Here is a 22,152-nt window from a genome sequence, read left to right on the forward strand (position 1 = left end):
CTGGGCAAGGAGAGAGAGAGTGCAAAGGCCCTGGGACAGGATCAAATCTAGTACGCTGGAGGAGGCTAGTCGGGGCCAGCAGCTGGAGCATAGGGAGGGAGCCCGGGGCGGGGGATGAGGTGGGGGGGGGAAGGGGGGGATTGGGGGAAGTCTAGTTTGGTGTTAGCCCTTAATTTGGCTTTTTATTTGGAAAACTGTGAAGTAAAAGAAGTATCAGGGCCTTGGGCTTTAGAAGTGGGGACAGGGGTGGGGGGGTGGGGAGGGAAGAGACTTCGGGAACTTGCATGGTGAGTGCACTTGAGAGGTGGGAGGGCTGGAAGTCTGTCTGTGCGCATGGGCAGAGAAGCAAGTGTTCTTGGTCATGAGTGGAGGCTCAGCAGCTGTCCCAAGGCAGGGAACTGGGCTCTGGGCTAGGCCCAGGCTAAAGGTGAAGCTGCCTCTGGATTAGAGGACAGTGCCTGCAAGTTCAAGGGAGCAAGGGAGGACGCTCAAAGACTCTTCTGGAAAGGGCCTAGAGCGGGGTGAGGGGCGGGGAGTAAGGGGTAGGGGGCGCTTTATAAGAAAATGCCTCACAGCATGTACCTGTAATAAGTGCTCTTGGTCTTGGTCGGTGGGTTGAAAACTCAAGTCAGAGGTGGCTGAGCAGAGTCTCCTACGCACGTTCCTGGGCCACTCAAGAGTCCTGGGCACAGTGGCCTAAGGCATTTGTCATGCTCAAGCTCCCTGGGTGAGGATTCTGTCTTGGGAAGTGTGGAAAGTTCTCAGTTCCAGTGGCCCAGGAATACATGTGAGAAGTGTGGTATGTGCTCGTGTGTCTGTGTGTGTGCATGTGTGCATACATGTGTGTGTGTCTGTGTATGTGCATGTGTCTGTGTGTGTGCACATGTGCATGCGTGCGTGTGTGTGTGTCTGTGTGTGTGTGTGTGTGTGTGTGTGTGTGTGTGTAAAAAAGAAGAGAAAGAGAAGGTAGGGCAGAATCAGAGAGAAGAAAGGAAAAAGAGAGAAATAGAAAAGTAAGAAAAAAAAAGCAGTTTTCTCCATTCCTCTCCAGGGTGAGGCTCTTTTTGGTAGTTCAATTCAGCAGGTCTATCTGAGTGCGAGCTCTCTCTCTCTCCCTCCCTCCCTCTCTCTCTCTCTCTCTCTCTCTCTCTCTCTCTCTCTCTCTCTCTCACTTTCTCTCTCTCACTGTGTGTGTGTGTGTGTGTGTGTGTGTGTGTGTGTGGTGTGCATGCGCGTGCATGTGTGGGGGGCGGGCACGGTGTCCCAGGAGGACAGAGTTTGCATTGATGAAAACCTTTCCCAGCTCTTTGAAGCCTCTTTCCCACTGCCTGAGCCCAGCCGCTTAGTCCTCTGTGTCCCACACTCTGCTCACTCACTGCCAGGATGGCATCTTGTCTGGCCCTGCACATGGCGTTGCTGCTCGTCTCTGGGGTCCTGGCCCCTGCGGTGCTCACAGGTAAGGGGCCTGGGCCCTTAGCTCTGCTGCCACCAACTAACTTCTCAGGGCCAACAGCTACCGATGGGACCAGATTCTCCCGTTCCTGTGGAGCACAAGCCCCTCGCCAGAGGTGGGATGCCCAGCTGTGGTGATTCTAGGGAGCTCCCACAATGATGGTTGGTAGAAACAGAGTAAGATGATGCGTCGGGAAACTGTTAGCAGCAGGGATGGGTGGCCACCGAAGCAGGAGAGCGACCTGCATTTCGGAGCCAGGACATTGGCTTGTCTGATGTTCTGGGGGTACTTTGTCACTAGAACATCTGGAGGCTTCCAGATCTCAGAGTCAGAAGGGCTCATCAGACCTAAAGGGAAAAGGGCTAAGAGGCCAGAGAGCCAGATCCTACGTAGAAAGCACAGACGCTTGTGATTTCTTTAAATTCTGCAAACCCTTTCCTGCTGGCTTATGACCTAGGAGCTCTGCCCATAGAGGTAAATATTGCTCAGAGTACATTGCCGAGCAGTGAGGACACTGACCTGAGACCTAGATGGCTGTTCTGGGGGTCTGATGAAAAAGACTGCACAGCAGGGCTGTTCCAGGTCAGAGTTAGAGCAGGGACATAGTACACAGAGGCTGAGAAACAAGTCTTTCGCAGTTGTCCAGTGCTCCTCAGAAGGACGGCCTGCCTCTGGGTTCCCTGATGGCCCTATAGCATCGCAGCCTGAACTTTAGGGGTGTCTGCAGAAGTCACCTCTGCTGTAAAAGCATGGCCTGGGGGCTCCCAGCCACACCCCAGGAAGGGCTGGTAACGGGTGGGAGGGTTATTCTGCTTCCCCTAAACACGCTAGGAAGCAGTATAAGGCCCTGCTCTCAGCTGCCTGTCTCATAGCTCTCCTGGCACTTTCCTCACCTGCAGGAGGTGACACCTACTACCCGGCCTCCATCACAAGTCTCACAAACAGGCCTCTCAGGACAGCCAAATGCCCACTCAACACTCAATCAGTGTTTGGGGTGAGCAGAGTTCCCAGCCCCTCCACTGAGCCCAAAGGGAGCTTTAGGAGAATCGTCTCTTCCCACAGATTGGGACACACCCAATTTCTGGGGTGGGAACAGTACCCAACGATGGAGGCTAGGGTACCCCTGGTGTTGGGAGATATGACTTATAGTGCTAGGAGGCCTTTTCCATCACCTGAGACTCAAGGCTGAGAGACCCATGCTGCTTCCTGCTACAGTGAAGCTGTTGCCTGGCAGGGCCTTGCAGCTTGAGCCTTCCTGGTGCTTCCTGTCCAGGTTCCTGCGGCCTCTGCCAGCCCAAGCCTCTAACCAGAGACCTGGACAGGCTGTGCACACACAACTTTAGTGGGTGGGCTTTCTGTTCTCATAGAAACTTTGAGAATAGCCAGGACCTCACCTGACCTCACCTCCTCTTTCTTCCATAGGTTTGGTTTGGTTTTTTGTTTTTTGTTTTTTTCTCTGAAGAACAGCCATGAGCACGCCAATGTCACCTTTACTTTTGGGGTTCTGGCTGTTCTGGGAGTGGGGAGATAAGAGGTTCTCAGAACCAGCCCTGGACCCACGGCTCTGAACAGTGTGTACAAAGTTTGTGGCCCTGTCTCTCATGGGCTCCTGTAGCAGAAAAGAGGAGATGGCGTGCTCCAAGGGTTGAGGCACAGGCCAGCCTGCTACCCTTCCTGCCTCAGCCGGTGGCCACAGCCACTGAGGTAGGGGAGCAGGCCAGGTTAAGTGGGCAAGAGGCCAGCGTGGGGATGAAAAGGGCTCTTCATGGCTGCACAAAGGCCGACTGTGAACATGGGCGCCTGGCCTCGGGGCCTGTGGTCAGACCAACCGTTGAACAAACTTATTTACCAAAAGGCAGAGAGAGCAGCAGCTTGGGGTGGTGAGGCTAGGGGACAGCCTGAGGTGTCCAAGCTTCTGGAACCTACACCACACCCCCTCTGCCAGAGCCGAAAGTCCTGTGACTTTGCTCACGTTCTTGGTGTATGGGGTTCCTTGTGACCCAGGTGGACAGAACAGGAATCTCCTGCCATGTCCGCCTTCCCTACCGTAACTTGCCCATCACTCAGCCTGTTTGCCCCCCGCCCCCGCCCCCCCTAGTGCCCTGCTCCCATGGGCCTGTACTGGTCCTTCTGACTCTCACCCCTCTCCTGCTGATACACTGGCCCATAGCTCCTGGCTTCCCCAGAGGACTTGGAGAGAGCCGGTTTGTTGCATTTTCTTGCCGTTCTAAGTCTGGAGAACACCTTCCTTGGTGAGTTGGGGTGAGCTCAGTCCCTGGCCACTACTCAGGGAGTAGGCACCACTTAGACTGGCTGGGCCTGGCATCCGAATCCTTGGGCAGCCTCCCTGGCCAGATGCCTGGGACTGGAGGTGAGTTTTGGCCAGTAGAGGTGGGATAGGGAGGGGCCAGCCTGCCTGTCTATTTTGGGTGTGTCCTGAAGAGTCTCAGGGCAGACAGGCAGTCTCCAAAGCCCAAACCTCAGGCCCCACTGAATGGCCGGCATGTTCAGGGTTTTTCTCTCTCTAGCACTGGACACCTGAGACTAGACCATCTGAGGTCTGGGGCCCTTCTTCAGGCTTTCAGACTGTAAACACTGCCTTCTCAAACCAGGTCACTTTGCCCTTCATGGTTAGTGGGAGGCTAGTCCAGGTACCAGCCCTGAATTCTATGAGAGGGGAACCTCCTGAAGTGGGTGACAGTAGTCTTTGGGGGCCTTTTACCAGTCTTTTCTGAAAAGGGGCTCCAGTTCGGGGAAGCCCCAGACACATGGCAGTAGTCCCTGCTCTGTGTTGAGTCTCAAATCTGACCCAGGCTTGTGAGAGGCCTGGGAGCCAGGGATCTGCCAAAATATTGTGGTGAAAAGATTGCAATTTGACCTCCCCCCCAAAAAAAGTTGTGAAATTATCTACCGAACTCTTACACAGCCCTTACCTAGTTACTGTTACCAACACTTGCCGCACGGCTCCCTTACCTCAAATGTACAAGCAGCCCAAAGTTGCCGACATCATTTCACCTCAGTTGTCCAGTTAAGAACAAGGACATTCCTTCCCAACCAGAAGGTGGCTTCAGAGTTGGACAGGGACCCCCAGCGCTGTACTTAGCAGCCTTAACCCAGAGTCTCTGACAGGACCCATGACCCCTCCTCGCCTGACCTGGTCCAGAACAAATCTCCACAGTCCTTTCTACTTCTCAGACCTTGGCCTTTTTGAAGGGCTTGGTTATTTTGAAGCTGTCCAGAGTCAAGCTTTGGCTGTGTGTTCTGTTTGCCTCGGGCGGGCACCAAGACCCAAACTTAGGAGTTAATTTCCCAGCTAATGCCTCATCTTGTGGGATGTGAGGGTTGGTGAAGTGCTGAGCTTGAGTTCTGCCCAGGTCATCTGGTGGGGATGGTTGACATCGCCATCCACAGACTACCTGAGCCCTACTGCCTGTCCTTGGCTTTGCAGCAGAGGGTCCCCAGGAGCCTGATCCCACCCTGTGGAATGAGCCCATGGAATTTCCCTCGGGTGAAGGTCCCCTGGAGAGCACCAGCCACAGCCAGGAATTTGTAGTCTCTGGCCCTCCGTTCCCCACTTCTGCTCCAGGACCAGAGGACAGCACCCCTCCCGCAAGGGTGGACCAGGACGGAGGTAAGGCCTGGGCGGAGGAGAGAGAGAGGCTCCAGAGGGAGGAGGATGAGAGGGAGGAAGGTTGAGAGGTTTGAAGGTCTAGATCTGGGCTGGACCTCGGTGGGGGAAGAGGGCTAACATGGTCATCTGTCCTTCACAGGGTCGCTTGGACCAGGCGCCATTGCGGCCATCGTGATTGCTGCCCTGCTGGCCACCTGCGTGGTGCTGGCACTCGTGGTTGTTGCGCTGCGAAAGTTTTCTGCTTCTTGAAGCCAATAAAGGAGCTGCGCTGGTGGCCCTCGGTGACTCTGCACCCTGTGCTTTCCTTTGTCCCCTCTGTGTCCCCGAGTATGCGAATCCGCGGGCAGGTGTAGCAGTGTGTGAGCCTGGGCAGGCTCCTGCAGCTGGGCCACGCCGCGTGCCTGTGTCGTGGGTGGAAAGCTCCAGGCAGGGGAGCCCGTGCACAGGTGGCCACGTGTGTGTGTTATGCTGTGCCGGGAGTGCACACAGGGTGCTGGGAGAAGGAGCATCTGCTCTCTGAGGACCTTTCCCTGGTCCCAGAATGCAGTAGGCCTGAGGGTTCCCCATCCCCACCCCACCTCCTGGCCCCTTGTGCTTCTTCCAGGCTGCTACTTGGAGGAGGGGAAGCAGAACTGGAGAGCTCCACTCACGGTCACCCTATTATTCCTTAAGACCCACTGGGAGATGATGAAGGACTGACTTTGGATGGGGTAGTAAAGGCTTTTGACCTTGACCCGGGTTCCAGAAAGGGCCATGTCCTAATGCAGAACCCCAGACCTTGTGTCTTCACACCCCTATCCCCCCGCAAGGCTCAACACTTTTCCACGTCCAACCACACACGTTTGGGGCCTCTGGTTACTGTATATACTCTCCCTGGGGGCAGTTCTTTCTTTCCCAGCTGACCCAGAAGTTAGGGAGCACTCTGGGATAGAAGGGGGTGTGGTAGCTGGGTAGGTCAGGGTCGGAGTTGTGGCCCTCTGATTGCAATGTGACAGGTTGTTATATCCTTTTAGGAGTGATCAAGGGGCTGAGCTCTCAAGATCACTGAGAGCTGTGCTGTGTGATCTGTGGGAGGTTACTACAAAGTCCAGTGGCTTCAACAGGTCTGATCTGGGGCATGGTGGCACATGCCTGCAATGCCGGTACTTACAAGGCTGAGGTGGGACTGTGAGTTTAAGGCCAGTCTGGGCTGGCGTCAACAAAGAAACAAACAAAAGGCCTGTTCTCCTGTGGAAAATCTTCTGGCAGATGCAAAGTGCCCCAGACATTTTCCTAGGGCAGAGGTGGGGTGGACACTCTGAGATAGAAACAGGGATAAGTATGGGTGGCTGTGCAGGCAAGGCTGGATGGGAGCAGCAGTTCCCTGGGGAACCAGTTGTCACTGAAGGCGCAAAGGAACATCCAAGGCCAGCACCTGGACTAGGTAGGGAGTCTGGTCCCAGGCATGAAATCAGATCCCCTAAAGGGCCACTGCTTACTATACCTGAGGGTCCGTCTGTCTCTGTGGCCTTGTAAACATGTATCATGCTGCAGCAGGAGTTGTCCCCGATTCCCTCAGAGAACCCTTTCGTGAGTCCCTCCATAAGCAGAGGCCCAAATCCATTCCTATCCCAAGACCAGACGTTAGCTGCTCCATTGGGAAGTTATCTGTAGCCCCTCATAGGAAGAGGCTTCTATTGGCCTATAAAACTACGCCTTCCTCCTAGCCCAGAACCCAATGCCTGGTTACTGTGTGCAGCAGGATATTAAAGAATACTCTAGCCCTTATTTTATACAGGATGCTTTTTTTTAATGCAGCCAAAAAAAAAAAAAAAAAAAAGATAATTGCTTTTCTCAAAACCATGACCATAAAGGATGCAGTGACCAATTCATTCTACAAAACACCTGGGCTCCTTCAGGGGCCAGGAGACACAAAGAGCATCTAGCTCTTCAAGGAGCTAGAGCTGGCGCGACCCCTCGGTTAAGCACTAGGAGGCCTGCTGAGGGCAGGGCTTGGCCGTGCAAGAGAGGCTGGCAGAGGCAGAGGGATGGGCAGGCAAAGGCAGCACTGCTCACCAAGCTCCCTCGGGCAGAGGCGGTCGACTGGTGTGGCTGGTAGACTTTCAACAGCTTCCAAAGTAGGGAAAGACATATGCAGTTCAGGGGACCCTGACGGCAGTCACCTTCTGCCTGCCTCCTGCCAGGGGCCCTTGTGTGGGCCTCTGCCAGTCCCTGGGAGGTCTCTGGAGCATGCCTGCCGCCTTCTAGCTCTGAGACGCTGGAGGGTAGGTGGTGTAATACTGCTTAAGTACTTAGCCTTCGGCTGGCAGGTAAGCAAGCAAGTGGCCGGGACACTACAGCCCCCTCAGCGTGGGCAGGGGCACTGCAAGCCCAAGCCACTCCTGCTGCCTGAGAAACCACTAAGTTCCCTTCCTAAGACCCTCTCTGTCTGTCAGGGGCTCTGCTGGGCCTGTTCCTGCCCCCTGCCCACACCCCTCCTTCAGGCTGATGCCTGAGCTAGGGGATGAGTTGGGGGGGTTCATTGACGATTCCGGCTGCCCAACTTCCTGCGGTCCTTATTCTGGCTGCGCTGAGGGTCCTCCATCTTATGTACTCGGAAACACTCCTTGAGGTTCTGGGAGCGGATCTTGGGGTTCAGGATCTCCTCTGTCATGGAACTGGGGAACCAGCCTCTCTCCTGGTCATGCAGGCGCTCACCAAAGATCCACCCTGCAAAGGAGGCAGTAGGGTCAGGAGTTGTACGGGGGTAGGGTGAGGCAAGGCTCTTAGCTAAGGTTCCCCTCTGTACAGGAAGTAAGGATCAAACCACACTCAGGAGTTCCTCATTTCCCAAAGGACGGTGACTTAGCACCCCACCTAAGCTTGGGCTGCTCCTACAGTGTGCTGGGAAGCACACGGAGTGTGAAGAACCAGGCTTCTGGCTCTCCCAGGAGTAGGAGCCGATTTCTGAACCTTCCTAGGCTGCCCTATACCAGGACAGAAGACTTGAAAGGCCACCCTAAAAGAGGCATCCAAGGAGCCACTATAAAAGGCAGCTGGCCGCTGACTTACCAGACCTGGGCAGTGAGCTCACCCTCTCACTGGGCATATTCTCTCAGAACCTCACCTGGAGGGCCAAGGTGGTTGCTGAAGTGGTAGTGGCCACTATAAAGTGGGGGACACCCTGGGGGGTGCAAGTGCCTTCACCTCTGCTGTCTCTTCTGCCCTAGAAGTCTTTATCAGGCTTGTTGCTAAACAGTCTATTCCCTGCCCTGCCTTCTGCAGGCCGCCTTAGGAGGGGTGGGAGGCAGTGTACTATGCTGGAGAAAGAATGTGGGGGTCCCTGGGACCCACAGAGGAATGCCGGGGAGATCACTTGGTTTTCCAGCCATGACCTGAGACAAAACGAGAGGACAGGAGAGCCCTTTGTTCTCCTCGGGTGTTTTAATTGTCTCTGTTGTAATAATGTCAGGTACTTACCTTGGGCCCAGGCCACCCATAAATTTTCAGGGGTCCTCTTGCCTCTGTCTCCTGATTTACAGGAGCATGTCATCATACCCAGCTACCCCTGGGGTTTTGATCAGGAGCAGTTAACATACAAAAGTGCAATTTGCTGAACAAGAAAAGGGGCTGGTGTTAAGTTCAACAGGAGCTACAGAAAAAACTCCATTTGAAGCTATTTCTGCCTGCCACCTGCAGGGTAGGCAGGAGCCAGGCTTCTTGGCCTGGTGGTCACAGGTGTCCCCAAAAGCTTGTGGTCAAACAGGCTGAGGTCAGGGTCCAGCTTCTTCCTAGGGGAGGGCTAAGGCCATAGCCAAGGTTGGAAAGAAGACAGAGAACCACCTGCTAGGTAGGGAGGAGCCTCACAGCTCACAGGAATGGAAGGAAGGCCCAGAAGTCTGAGAAAAGGCCAAAGGATGCTGGGCCCAGCGCTCAGGCAGGATGTCCTAGGTAATGCCAGCACCAGCAAGGATGCTGGGCTCTGCCTGCACACCTGCTAACTAGACCATCTACACCTAGGCTATAGTCCTTCCTCTCATTAGTGGGGCATGGCCGGCCAAGATGAGGAGTCCCCTGGTGCCTCACCATCCTCTGTCTTCTCCAGGATGTTCAGGATATCTGCCAGTTCCAGCGTCAACTCATCGGGCTGCTGGGCCACATATGGGTGCACACACTGGACCTGGGGACAGTCTGTGGGAGAGGAGGAGAGTTGTATGATGTGTCCCCACCCCAGGTTCCACCATGCTACACATCCAGACAAGCAGGCACAACAGGTGGTGGTGCCACCTGGGACAATGCTGCCCTATCGGGCTGCAGAGCAGTAAGCAAGCTCCCTCTGAGAGGTAGGAGGTGACACCCCCAGGGAGGCCTCATTAGACTACCGGGAATGCTGGGGAAAGGGAGGAAGGGATTAGGCATGATGGGGCTCTCAGCCTAGAAGGCAGGAAGAACCTTTTGTTCTTAGGGGTGACCCTGTGAGCAGCTTGGGATGAGGATAAGCCAGCAGGCTGGGACAGTGACTTCTTCACAATGCAGCCAGACTCATGCTCTTAGGGCTCTTCTGCGGAGTTTAGATAACTGGAAAACCCAAAAGAATACTAGAGTTTGGGCCCAGGATCCTGCCACCTCTTTTTTTTTTTTTTTTTAAAGATTTATTTATTATGTATACAGTATGCATCAGATCACATTATAGATGGTTGTGAGCCACAATGTGGTTGCTGGGAATTGAACTCAGGACCTCTGGAAGAGCAGTCAGTGCTCTTAACCACTGAGCCATCTCTCCAGCCCCACCACCTGACTTTTAAGACTTGGGGACTGCCGTTTCATTCTTAACCATCCTATTAGAATAAAGCTTAGGCAGCCAGTGTGCACAGGCACTAAGCTGCTGGTTAGTACCGGGATGGACCTCTGTGGGGCAGAAGTGCCTGCGCACATCCAGCCAAGTGGCCCTGAAGCTGAGGCCCAGTGAGTCTTAGCCAAACTGAGAGTCTTCTTTCTGAGTCAGGCATCAGGGACTCACCCAGCAGCCTGGATGTGAAGGACACGAACTTGGTCCTCCTGTTGGGGGCCAGTGAAGTCATCCAACGCTTCATCTCACTCCTGCATAGGAAGAGGACAGACAGTGCCCAAATGCAGAGAGGACTTAGGCCTCCAGGCCAGCTACATTCTAAGCCTGACTCCAGCTTATACCAGGGCAGCTCAGTTAGCTGCCCAGGGAAATCCTGCACATGCCTCCCAGCCAGGGGTTTTGAATCCTGACAGTGTGAGGAGGCCCTGAATGCTGCTGGCTCTCAAAGGTGCGTTACAGTGAAGCCGCTGCCGTCTCTCATCTGGCAAAGCTGGGAAAGTGAACATCACCTCCTGTGAATCCTGGGGCTTCAGCAGAGCAGGGGGCAACTCCTGGTGGGGAGTGGTGAGGGGCAGCTGAGCCCGGGGGAGGAAGAGGAGGCTGGCTGAGCAGGTCGGAAGAAAGCCAGGGCTCCGTGGTCCACAAAGCAAGTCCTACTGTCTTAGGGCTATGGAGCAGATGTCGTGGCTGCTCCGACATGGAGACTGAAGGAACGGAGTCCATACAAAGTGAACAAAATCAGGAGGGGGACAGTGGCTCACTGGCATATTGGCTATAAGCATCACATTTTACAAGATGGACTTGCTCCCCTTGCACACACAAACCCAGGAATGCATAGCCATCCCATGCCATCCGCACCCCAACATGAAGAGCCTTCAAAAGTCCTCTACCAGAGTCCCCATGGGAAGCATTTATGCTGATGAGTGAGAGGCCAGCCTCCTACAGATGTGTGTTTGAGCCCTATTCTACCCATGGGAAAGATCAATCTGTGACTAGCACTGAGTGTAGCTCATGGCACAGGACACTTACTGGGAAGATGCCTTCAGCATGTAGGTGGCCTCCCGGTCATCCGCATTTTCCAGCAGCCGCAGGATGAACACATTAGCCAGTGTTTGGCCCTGGTCCTCCAGCTCCTCCACTCGCAGCAAGCCCCTCGGGGCTGAGTCAAATACCTGGTACTTATCTCTGGGGAGCAAGGGAGGCAGGGTGGACCTGTTGGTCTCAGGAGAACCTTTTGGCTGGCTGGAAGGACCAGCATATGGCCCCAGCCACTCTTTGCCTCCCTAAGAAATCCCAGTGTGACTGTCCCCTGCTCCTTAGAAGGGCTCCCATCCCAGGATGTGACAGGACAGTGGCCACTTTGTTGAACTCAGTGTCAGACACTCCTGGCTTTCCACGTTTACAGGGGAGGAAACTAAGGTTCACTCAGGAAGGCTCCACCATGGCCCAAAGCTGGGCCCTGACCCTGAAAGACAGCTACACTGCTGTATCACTACCATGCACCATGGTCAAACCAAGGCTGGGTCCTCTCCACCAGTGTCAGGCTCACCCAGGGATCTGCCGGCAGATGACCAGCAGGTCGTTGAAGAGAAAGAGGTAAATCTCTCTGAAGAGCTTCTTGGTCCGCAGGGTGCGGGAGGTCTTGGGGCCGGACATCTGCTGCAGCTCTCCCTGCTTCAGCAGCCACCGGGAGTGTGAGATGATGGGCACTGACTGGGAGGGGAGGGGGTGTGAGGTGGTAGCACCCTTGCCACCCTCCTAAGGGTCCTACAGACACCACAACTGGAGTAAAGCCGTGAGACGCGATGTGTAAGGGCTGTGTGGGTCCACTGTACTCCCTGCCACTGGCCAGGTAGCAAAACAACAGTGTGTGTGAGTTTGCATGTGAATATATGTGTCCCTTGTGAGTGTGGTATGCATGTGTGCACATGCGCATGTGTGCATGTGTAATGTGTCTCTGTGTGTGCTGTGCTGTCTATGTTACCTACACACTTGAGCTCCTGTGCTCATGCCTGTGCCATGTGTACTGGTGTCTGTGCGCGTGAATGTGCATGGATGTAAGTGTGTGTGTGTGTGTGTGTGTGTGTGTGTGTGTGTTATCATCATCATCCCACCAGGCTCAGCTTGTTTGACGTAGCCTAAGAGGTAAGTTCACAGAAGAAAGGAAATAACGGTGCCCATGGGATAAAGAGGTCAGGGATGCAGGTGGAAGGTGTTCTCAGAGACGGGCACTGGGCACTCTACAGTCATCCCAGCAAGTGTAACCTCAGAAGTACCAGAAGACCCCTCACATCCTCCAGCTGGGCTCAGCTCCAAAACGCTGACCTCTGACCTCATTTATTTTTGCTCATGCCAGACACGTGCTCTCCTCCTGAGCTACGTGGACAGCTCTCCAGGGCCCTCGGGAGGCTCCATGTGCCTGATACCCAATTCACCAGGAATACAGAGAAAGGAGAGGACTTGCAAATCCCTGAGCACCTAGAATCCCTTGAACAGTCCCTAGCCCCATATGTTGACTGCTCAGGATCACCTAGGTGGTAACAGTGCCAGATTCACACAGGCAGGCAGCTGTGGGCATCCCCATCCCCCCCCCAACCTGCCCCCCCCACCCCCCACCCCCCCCCCACCCCCCCCACAGCTCTCAGAGGGTAAACCTGGGCAGAGTAAGAGTGCAGGATGATTAGCTTCCACTACTGAGGAGAGTGGGTAGGGGTGCAGACTGGACCACCTGGGCCTCTGGGTAGGGTGTGGCCTCAGCACAGGTGGACCCAGATCTTGCAGACTCACCTTGATCTTGAACTCCATCTTCTTCTGAATGCTGATCATCTGTTCCGTGCGGCTCATCTTCCGAACGCCCTCGTTGCATGCCTTTACCACCTGGGACAGGGAGGATATGTCAGACCAGCCTGTCAGGATGTTCCCAGCTACCACTGTGACCAGTATGTCCAGCAGCTGACACTGACTCAGGTTAGCCGGAACTCTTTCTCCCCACAGTCTGGAACTAAATTGGACAACCCTCTGGGGTCTAGAACAGTGGTTCTCAACCTGTGGGTTGTGACTCTTTTTTGGGGGGGGGGTCACATGTGAGATAACCTGCATGCCATATATTTACATTACAATTCATAGCAATAGCAAAGTTGCAGTTATGAAGTAGCAACAAAAATCATTTTATGGTTGGAGGTCACATAACATGAGTCACTGCGCTAAAGAGTCACAGCGTTAGGAAGGCTGAGAACCGCTGGTCTAGAGAAGGGTTTAGCTCCTTGTCCTTGACTAGAAAGTCAACCTCTCAGCCCAAGAGGAAGGGGCCTTTCTTCTCAGCTTGACTAGAAAAGGAAAGGCCCCTCCAGGTTGACATCTCTCCCACTGTGGGTCCACAGGCTCCCCACCTCCCTGGAATACAGCCGGGAACTAACAAGCCAATAATGCCACATATCCCCAGATTTCTGGGTCATCCATCATCTCCAGGATCGGAGCCTTGAATGGCTCACAGGGTCTAGGACAGTGCCTGGCCTGATGTGGGCGCTTCTGCTTTGTCCATGTTTGTTAGTGCAGAACCCAGAGAAGTGGCTATGGGGATGTTCTTTGCAGTGTTGCTTAGAATCAGAAAATCTGTCACCAACTTCAACTGTCCACTAAGTAGCATTGACTAGAGGACAATATATCCGTGTACCTGAGGGATCTGAAATCATTAGCATAAACTCAACTGAATAGCAAAGGCTGTGCTTTAGATACAATCTCTGTTTGTAAAGAGTACAGTGGTATGTCGTGTGCGTGTGTGTGTGTGTGTGTGTGTGTGTGTGTGTGTGTGTGTGTGTGCGTGTGCGTGCAGGCATCTGTTCAGGAGTACTGTTGCCAGAGAGTATGGGTAGCCAGACATCTTCACTATCTTTATTTTGCTTGTGTCATTTTCTGAATTTTATTTGATCATCAATTACTTTTATGAGTGAGGAAACATAAGCCCTTCTTTAAAAAAAAAAACCAAAAGAAAGAGAGTATCTCTTTCCTCAAAAGAAGAAGAGAGACACAAACAGATAAAACCTTCAAATAGGAAACACACCTGACCCTTGGCTGACCTCTGAGACAAGTCAAAGGTCACCAGACTTGCGCAGGGCATTACTTCTTAGTAGGGGCTAGAAAAAAAGTTATTCGGATCATTGATGGGGCAAAGTGCTCAAGACAGCATTTGAAGGGCACACAAGGCTGGAGAAAGCTGTTGATGCCCACAATCAACCCATCCCCGCCACAGGAGTCATCTCGCAGGGCTCTGGGTCAGGGCCTACACCAAGATGAGCTGGATCCTGGAGGATGGGGTTGGCACAATGGGCTGTATCAGGCATGGGGACGGCAACAGAGTTCTATGTTGATAAAGAGTGCCAGGCAATTGCCTTCATATACAACCTGGGCACATGAACAGAGAGTGGTAAAGGGGTATGGTGGTGCAGAGAAGGTTCTGACAAGGCCACGTTGGCTGTGACTTTTTCTTTCTTTTTTACCCCCAGTGATTTTTTGGGAGGAGGGGGGGACTTGCACAAGTAAAGGCTCAGAATAAATGTAATGCTAAGAAGACAGGGTGACAGTGGAGGCCAATAGGGGTAGTGGTCTAGAGGGAAAATGGCTCCCTGGGACACACAGGTGGAAGCAACTCACCATTTCTAGCTCCTTGTGGGCATCCAAGGCGGTGCCCTCACGCTCGGACCCCTCCTCCACTCTCTTCAGTATGTTCTGCAAGATGGAGCTGGTTACCCTGCCTCTTCCCACCTCCCTTCCCACTTCCTCCCTGGGAGTGGTAACAGATGCAACACATATAACCCTTCACTGGGTGGAAAGATGGCACGGGGTCCTCGGCCAGGCCGGGGCAGATGCCCTGGCCCAGGTTGATAATGGGGAGGCTGTGACTCAGTAGTACAGGTCCCGAGGGCCTGTGGATACTCTACGTCAATGCAGAGCCCCTAGCCCGTGGAGCGCAAAGCACAGAGGCATCGCAAAGCAGTGGCAGGGGTTGGGTGGGGTGGGGTAGAGGGGTGGAATAGGTGGGGGCGGGGGCTAGTCGGCACCAACCTCCTCCCTTTCTCCCTTCCTTCAAGGATGGTCACTGGAGACCAAGTCATCATGGTCCTGGACTTGACTGACTTTAGTGTTTTTACTGTAAAATGTCTTTTCTCCAGTTCCTCGGTTTCCTTCCGTTCACGGTTACCCACACATTGCTTCTCTCACCCGCAGGCCAAATATAACCCCTTTCCTGTCTACTCCTGCTACTCTGTCTACTCCTGCAAATGTCAAGTGCACACCAGGTGAGGAAGGAAACTGAGACCCCCCCCACCTCCTGCTACCTGCTTGCCCATATCTCCGAATTCCTTCCCATCGTGCTTTGTGAGCTCACCGCTGTCCCTTCTGTTATGAATCTTGTTTCCCCAGGACCTTTGAACATTCAGTTTTCTATGTGAAGTGTTCTTTCTTCTAGATGTTGATTCGGCTAGCTCCTCCTCTAAGCTGAGCTCCGGCTTAAACCTTGCTTGTCTTTCCTAACTCCTCCCATTGGCAGTAGCCAGGCAGGCACCCTCGGCTGGGCTAACTCATTTCCTATCCTCATAGCTATGTCCACTTTCTGGTCATGTCTGCCATCTTTCCTCCTGGAACATAGCCGCGCCTCCACTGCTTGGAGCACAATAGGACCCTAATTGGCCCTTTAACACATGATTTCCTAATATACTTGCAGGGAGGTAGAAGGAGCGAAGGCCTCAGCAGGGGAGGTCTGCAGAGCCCAGGGCACGGTCAGGGGTCACACCTGAACCAGCAGCTTGAGTCTTGTGATCCTCTGGAAGGGCAAGATGAGGAAGGAGGAAAAGGGCAGGCCCTTGCACTTGGGGTCCAACTCCAGCTGTGCAATCAGCTCCCGGAAAGCCGCTTTCTCCTGTCTGAAGATCCAGACACAGGGGGCTGTCTCTGAGCTCAGGCCCTGGAGGTGTGAACAGAAGATGCTCCCCCACCCTCTCCCTCTCCTTCTCCCTCCCCTCCTCATCTTCTTTCAAATGGAAAATAAACTGTTCACGTAAACGTCAAATAACAATAGTGGCTCCATATGCCAGGCCATGAAGACTTGGCAAAGTATGATTTGTGTGGGAGGGGTAAGAATCCCATTGTAGCCAAGGTTATGAATCAGACATACAATTAGATGACTTCACGCGGCAGGAAGCCGTGGCAAGGTAAACCCACGGAGTGATGCAGTGATGGAGCCTGCAGCAGGCTCGAGGCACCTGCCAAGAGAGCCTGAGCTCGTTTTTTGACAGGTGGGCTTGCCACGTGGCACAGTGCTGCTGAAGGCCCGGAAGATGACAGCCAGAGACTTACAGCAGGGCAGCAGCAGACAGACATCAGGACAGCCACGCTGTACCTGCTGTTAGTGGGGCCAAAGCGACCTGCACCCACAGGGCGAAGTGATACGGTGACCAGCTACCCTGGGGATTGTTGGGAACTGCAAGACATGATTCTACTGGCTGCTTGTTTATTTATCTGATAAACAGCACCTCTGCTTTCCAAACAGTTACTGGAAAGCACCCCAAATGCCTGGATAGTGAAAGTTTAAATGTCCACTTCAACCATGTGGCTCTATAGAAAAAGCCATCAAAATCCAGATGCTATTTGGACAGCGAACCTGCGGCCACCATCTACCACAGAGCCTGGAAGCCATAGGGGACTCTCTCTGTCACACGTGCCTGCTCTAGGAACTCTCTCTTGGGGCCAGTCTCAGAGACTTGTCACAGGACTGCCACCTTTGACCCAGAGCCTTGCAATAGAGTAGCTGCTGCCATGTGCCAGGCAGAGCTTGCCAGCCCCCTTAGGTAACTTGGGTAGATTTGTCTGTCCTAATGTGCCCCCCTTTGTTCTCAAGCCATTCCAGAGACCCCTATGCCTGTACTGTGTCTATGACAGCAAACCTGGTTTTGCTTCCCCAGTGTAAGATCTCTTCTGGAGATTTTTTGTTGTTGTTGTTAAAACATGGGTGGGTACCACAAGGGAAGCCCTTCCCTGTGGTACAAACCAAAGTCATGAAGTGAGAGACTGGTTCCCAGTTCACAGCCAGTCCAGACTCCTCCCTGCCCATCCTTGGCTTTCTTACTGCTTTACACCCATGCTTGCAATGTTCTGGACCTTGGATTGTCCCTATGGCTACACGTTCTTTCCTATAGGGCTTTACTGGTTGTTCTGGACACAGGTCTCAGGGGGCATAAGCTGATTTTCTGGGAGCACAGCTAGACAAATGGTTTCCTGTGACACCAAGATGCTCAGGGAACATGCTAGATTTGGATGCTCTCACCTGCCTGGCCAAATTGTGTGATTTAGTGTGCTCCTGGGTAGTGCCCAGGCAAGGGTGGCTTACTCACAGGAGCTGCTTGTATGTCCTCTCCTGGTAGGTCTGATTGCTGACGTAGGTGATATAGACGGAGAAGTGGTCAGCTGCGTAGCGGTACACGATGTCACACACATCTGAGATAACAATGTTCTCCTCCATGCGATGTTCCAGCTCCAGCAAAAACCTGCAAGAGGCAAAGGGTGGGCTGAAGACACCTGGAAATCAGCATGCCTGGCTAGACAAAGCAGCACCCCACTGACAAGGTGGCTGGGACTCTGCATGCCAGTGGCCCATCTGAACAGCTGTCTTCTTAGACGAGTGACACCACCAGGAGTATACAGAGAGAGAAGGCACAAGGCTCATCTGTATCTCTGAAATGTGTACTGATGTGAGGCCAGGTGTGGCGGCGCACGCCTTTAATCCCAGCACTTGGGAGACAGAGGAAGGTGGATCTCTGTGAGTTTGAGGCCAGCCTGATCTACAAAGCAAGTCCGGGACAGCCAAGGCTACATAGAGAAACCCTGTCTCAAAAAACAAAAACAAAAACAATAACAAAAAGTTGTGTAGTGATGTGTTTGCAGATGAAATTGAATGGTAGTCAAGCTGACTCAGAATGGTCCCCTGGGTACTGGGGGAGGCAGGGATTGGATGAACCCAGACTGACCCCATGCCCATCACTAATTAAGCCAGTGGCTGGCACATGGGGCTTGTAACATGGATGTCTCTACTTCTGTATTCTCACAGGTAGGTGGCTCTGGCATCGCTGAGCCATCACCTCCAGAAATTACTGGATAGGATGGCCACCAGGAGGGGCAGAGACTACAAAGAAAAGGCAGGCATCAGTGCAAAGGGGGGGCAACTGGAGGGTCCCTAGGCAGATAGCAGGAACATCCGGGCTTCCACATGTGACACTTGAGTGACTCTCCACTGCAGGGGAGGACTGTCTCTGCCACACCCTGCCTCATCTGAATGTGGCAGGTTAGCCCAGCTACTGCTCAAGTGGCTGGGGAGTGCTAAGTGAGCCTTTCACCTTAATCTCCCTCTTCCCCCTCCTCCCCCTCCTCCCCCTCCTCCCTCTCCTCCTCCTCCCCACTTCTCCTCCCCCTTCCTCCTCCTCCACTTCCTTCTTCACCCAGGCCCAACCTCAGGAAACATGGGACTCACATCCCTTCCTGGATTGCTTGGTGCCTCCTGAGAGAGGGGAGAGAAACAGCAATCTAGCACTGGCCTGCAGTGGGTCTTGGGCATTGGTACCTCAGGGTAAGCAGTTGTTCCCAGAGGACCTTGGACAGTGCTATGAGACCCATACAGACTTGCCTGCAGCCTTCATGCCTAAGATTCAGCTCAGCATCACTCTGACCAGTGTGGGAGAATCCTCTAACTCACAGCATCACAGAGACACACAGAGCTCGGAGGCTGATGGGAAGAGATCGGGGGAGGGGGGGACCTCTGGCCTTTGGGTTCACATGGATGTATGTGCACACTTGTGTGTGAGTGTACGTGTGCGTTATGTATGGAGGTCAGAGGTCAACCTCAGGTGTCATTCCTCAGGAGCCATCCACTTAGTTTTTTGAGACTGTCTCTCATTAGTCTGCAGGTCACCAGTTAGGCTAACCTGGCCAGCTTGCCAGCCCGCCCCAAGGATTCTGCAGTCTCCATATCCCCAGCTGTGGAATTACAAGGGTATCATGCTGCACCTGGCTTTTCTGTGGGTTCTGGGGGATCAAACTCAGATTCTCATGCTTGCAAGACAACCGCTCTACACACTGCACCACCTCCCTAGTGCCTAGATTTTGTGACTTTATCCATCCTATTTCTTTATGTAAAAAATCCACACCATTCAACGGTTTAGAAGCCCAAGGGGTGAATGTAGGAGCCCGGCTTCAGCCACACGCCGGCATGGGAAAGACAGAGGAAGGTGGTCGTCCAGCGCTCACCGCTCACTGACAGCCATGACATCCAGGACATTGGAAAAGAGGATGTGGGCCTCGGACGGGTGCAGGATTTTCTTCAGCCGCTCATTCTCCATGAAGTGTGACACCAGCAGGTTCAGACTCTTATAGTAGGAGGCCTCAGAGGTGACCAGCTCAAACATGGCCTGTGCAGACACAGAAGAGACATTGTCATTATTGCTAAGAAGCGCTGAGGGTGTCCTTTTAGTGGCAGAGGTCAGGGGGCCTGTGGTGGCAGCTGTGTGGCAGAAGCCAACTTTGTCCCAGTGCAAAAGAGAAAGTCCTTCATTCTTGGCAAGCATTCTGTCATAGCCTGGTCACCTGAATACCTGGTGACAAGCTAAGGACCAACATATAGAAGAAGAAACTATTTAAGAGGCTGGTCTTATGACAGAGCCACATGGTGGCAAAGATGTCTCTGGCCTGTGTTTATTGGTGTAGAGATGGACAGAGCAATCAGCGGTAGCAGGACCCTGCCTGCCCTCCATCTTACAGGAAACAGACCAAGATGCCAATCAGGAAGGGTGGAATTTTGGGTGACTTTTACTCCCACTTCTAGGACGGAGCTGAACATTTCAAGGAAGTCAAGGCAGGAACTTGAAGCAGCTCATCATACCCACAGTCACAAGGAGAGAGAGAGAGAGAGAGAGAGAGAGAGAGAGAGAGAGAGAGAGAGAGAGAGAGAGAGAGAAGGAATCACATTTCCTTACTCAGCTCGCTTTTTCCTCTTTTATACAGTCCAGGACCCAAGCTCAGGCAATGGTACCATCAACTTTTAGTCTGGATCTTCCTACGTCAATAGATAATAAAACAATCTGGACAATCCAGATGATTTTATATTGTGTCAGCTGACAATTAAAACCATCACTGTAGACACCGCCATAAAGGAAATGAGAGAGAGGAGACACAGAGATACATAGAGGATGGAGGTGGGGACAAGGGTGGCAGCTGGCGTAGCGAGAGGCTGGAAGGCAGGGAAGGATCCTTTCTTAGAGCCTAGAGGGAGGGCAGCCCTGCTGACATCTCCACTTCAGGGTTCTGGCCGGCATCTTGGGTGTGCAGGGGTGGGGGTGGGGTTGTGGCGGTGGTGTAAATTTCTATCATTCCATGCCAGCCAGGACATGATGGCAGTCCCCAGAAGCAAGGACACCAGACTGAGGACAGACAGCAGCAATGGGCAGAGGTCTGGATGAGGAAGGAGGTATGTGACTGCAATTGGGGTTGGTTCCCAGAACACATGTACTCTGGTGGCAGTGGCAGAAGTGGGCAATGGATTTCCTGAACTGTCTCATTAATCCTTGGGGTCCCCCAGAAGGGATATGTGGAAGTTCCTGTTTCACCCTAAGAAAAACAGATACAAAGTGGTGAGCAGTGCCCTCAAAGTCACAGGACTTGATAATGGTGCAAGAACACGGATTCAACCAAAGGGTTTTCCATGTCCCGGCTGTTATGACTCCTGCCAGCTTGGACCATATAGCAAAGCAGGGTTAACGGGTGTTTCTGGTCACTTCCTCCCTGTGAAGCGTTGCCAGCCAGTGATCCTGGTGAGGCCCTTTGAGAAAAGGAATGTATGTGTAACTTGGAGACACCTTGCAGTAATAATAAGAAAGTCCACAGAGACATCACAGACACCCCAGACCTCAAGGTCCTTAGTCTGAACTTGACTTAAAACAATCAGGGCTGAGATGCCATGAGCTGTAGTCCTGGGACCCAATGATGGCTGGAAATTCCTCTTTGGTTCATGTAGCTGCCTGTATCCAGCACAGACAGGAAGGCCACATTGGGCATGAAGTTTTCTAGAAGCTTTTCTGTTACAAATGCTGCTAGGTTTAATTTCTCGAAAGGCTGCCAAGATAACTGAGCAGCCAGGCTCCAAGAGCATGTAGTAACCCAGATGACTACAGACAACTCTGTCACAGACTGAGGGACTCACCATCCCCACATGGTAACTCAAGAAGACACTGCTCTGAAGGACACTGTCAGAGACCCCTGGGGCTATACTTGAAAGTGCTCTGCCTTACCCTGCTGCTGATATAGCTTTTGTCCCAGTGGCGCTAAGGACCAGGGTTTGGGAGCAGCCAGGACTAGCTGTGCTGTGGTTGACACCCAGCAGGCTTTGTCCTGAATCACAGCTGCTGCTGGCTGAGCCCATTCACATTCACTCACCACTCCCCGCTCTGATCCATTTATAGGTGGTTAGTCATCCGTGAATTTTCCTTGGCCAGGATGCTTGTCTTTATTTAGAATGTCACATTATTTGCCACATCATTGTAGCTGTCTTTTCCTTATCAATATTGTTTTTGACTCAGCCACTCAAGCCTTTACATGGCTATGCAGGAGAGACGAGGGATCGGGGGATAGAGCTCAGTGGTGGAGCTTTTGCCTGCCATGTGGAAGGCCCTCGATTTGATCCCCAGTACAGACAAAACCCAAAATAAAACCTTAAAAGAAATAAGAGATGAGGGAGCCAGGCCCAGTGTGCTCCTTGCTTAGGCACCCATTCAACCACCTGTGCCACACGCTCACTAGACACCTGCTGTGTCTGGGGTAGCCCCCAAGCTCTAGCAGTGATCACAGCACCACGGATACCACTCTGCAGCTACATCCCAGGGGAGCAGAGAAGGGCAGACTGATGGACGTCTCAGGCAACATCAGGGAGTGAGACTTGCTGGACAATGCGTTGAAGAGTGTGTTAGATGTGGTTTGAAGGGGAGATACCCACTCTGCCCCCAGGCTCACATGTTGAAAGCTTGGTCCTCAACTGCTATTTTGGGAGATGGTGTAAACTTTAGGACATGGGGGTTAGCTGGAGGAAGTAGGTCACTAGGGGTGGTCTCTCCTTGTCCTAGCCTCTTCCTGTCTCTCACTGCTTTCTGTCTGGTGAAAGGAGAACTGCTTTGCTCCAACACAAATTTCCTGCCATGGTATTCAGCC

At 53.1% G+C, this 22,152-nt stretch overlaps 2 protein-coding genes across 4 annotated transcripts in view; one reads left to right on the forward strand and one right to left on the reverse strand.

Annotated features, from left to right (window-relative positions):
• The first annotated feature begins 1,223 nt into the window (after nt 1-1,223).
• On the forward strand, nt 1,224-5,370 carry SNORC (secondary ossification center associated regulator of chondrocyte maturation). Its single transcript, XM_084780481.1, has 3 exons — nt 1,224-1,456; nt 4,902-5,084; nt 5,224-5,370. Exons 1-3 carry the CDS (start codon nt 1,384-1,386, stop codon nt 5,331-5,333), a joined length of 366 nt encoding a protein of 121 aa, XP_084636607.1. The 5' UTR covers nt 1,224-1,383; the 3' UTR covers nt 5,334-5,370.
• A 1,723-nt stretch (nt 5,371-7,093) lies between these two features.
• Nucleotides 7,094-22,152, reverse strand: part of NGEF (neuronal guanine nucleotide exchange factor) — an 87,491-nt gene continuing 72,432 nt past the window's right edge. For all 3 annotated transcript variants that reach the window (XM_084780469.1, XM_084780467.1, XM_084780468.1), the window contains 10 exons: nt 19,204-19,364; nt 17,298-17,450; nt 15,701-15,830; nt 14,563-14,637; nt 12,700-12,789; nt 11,462-11,625; nt 10,942-11,097; nt 10,084-10,163; nt 9,150-9,254; nt 7,094-7,793 (listed from right to left, as the gene is read on the reverse strand). In XM_084780469.1, coding sequence (XP_084636595.1) covers nt 7,603-7,793; nt 9,150-9,254; nt 10,084-10,163; nt 10,942-11,097; nt 11,462-11,625; nt 12,700-12,789; nt 14,563-14,637; nt 15,701-15,830; nt 17,298-17,450; nt 19,204-19,364 — 1,305 coding nt within the window. In that variant the 3' untranslated portion in view covers nt 7,094-7,602. The remainder of the gene's footprint in view (nt 7,794-9,149; nt 9,255-10,083; nt 10,164-10,941; nt 11,098-11,461; nt 11,626-12,699; nt 12,790-14,562; nt 14,638-15,700; nt 15,831-17,297; nt 17,451-19,203; nt 19,365-22,152) is intronic.

Source organism: Acomys minous, assembly GCF_964271855.1.
Source record: "Acomys minous genome assembly, chromosome: 4".
Classification (NCBI taxonomy): Eukaryota; Metazoa; Chordata; class Mammalia; order Rodentia; family Muridae; genus Acomys; species Acomys minous.

What these genes read in the sequence shown, in the direction of transcription:
- SNORC (XM_084780481.1), top strand. Translation starts at nt 1,384, where the DNA reads ATGGCATCTTGTCTGGCCCTGCACATGGCGTTGCTGCTCGTCTCTGGG. An exon ending in GGCCCCTGCGGTGCTCACAG is followed by an intron (nt 1,457 to 4,901) that starts GTAAGGGGCCTG and finishes TTGGCTTTGCAG; the next exon opens with CAGAGGGTCCCCAGGAGCCT. An exon ending in AAGGGTGGACCAGGACGGAG is followed by an intron (nt 5,085 to 5,223) that starts GTAAGGCCTGGG and finishes TGTCCTTCACAG; the next exon opens with GGTCGCTTGGACCAGGCGCC.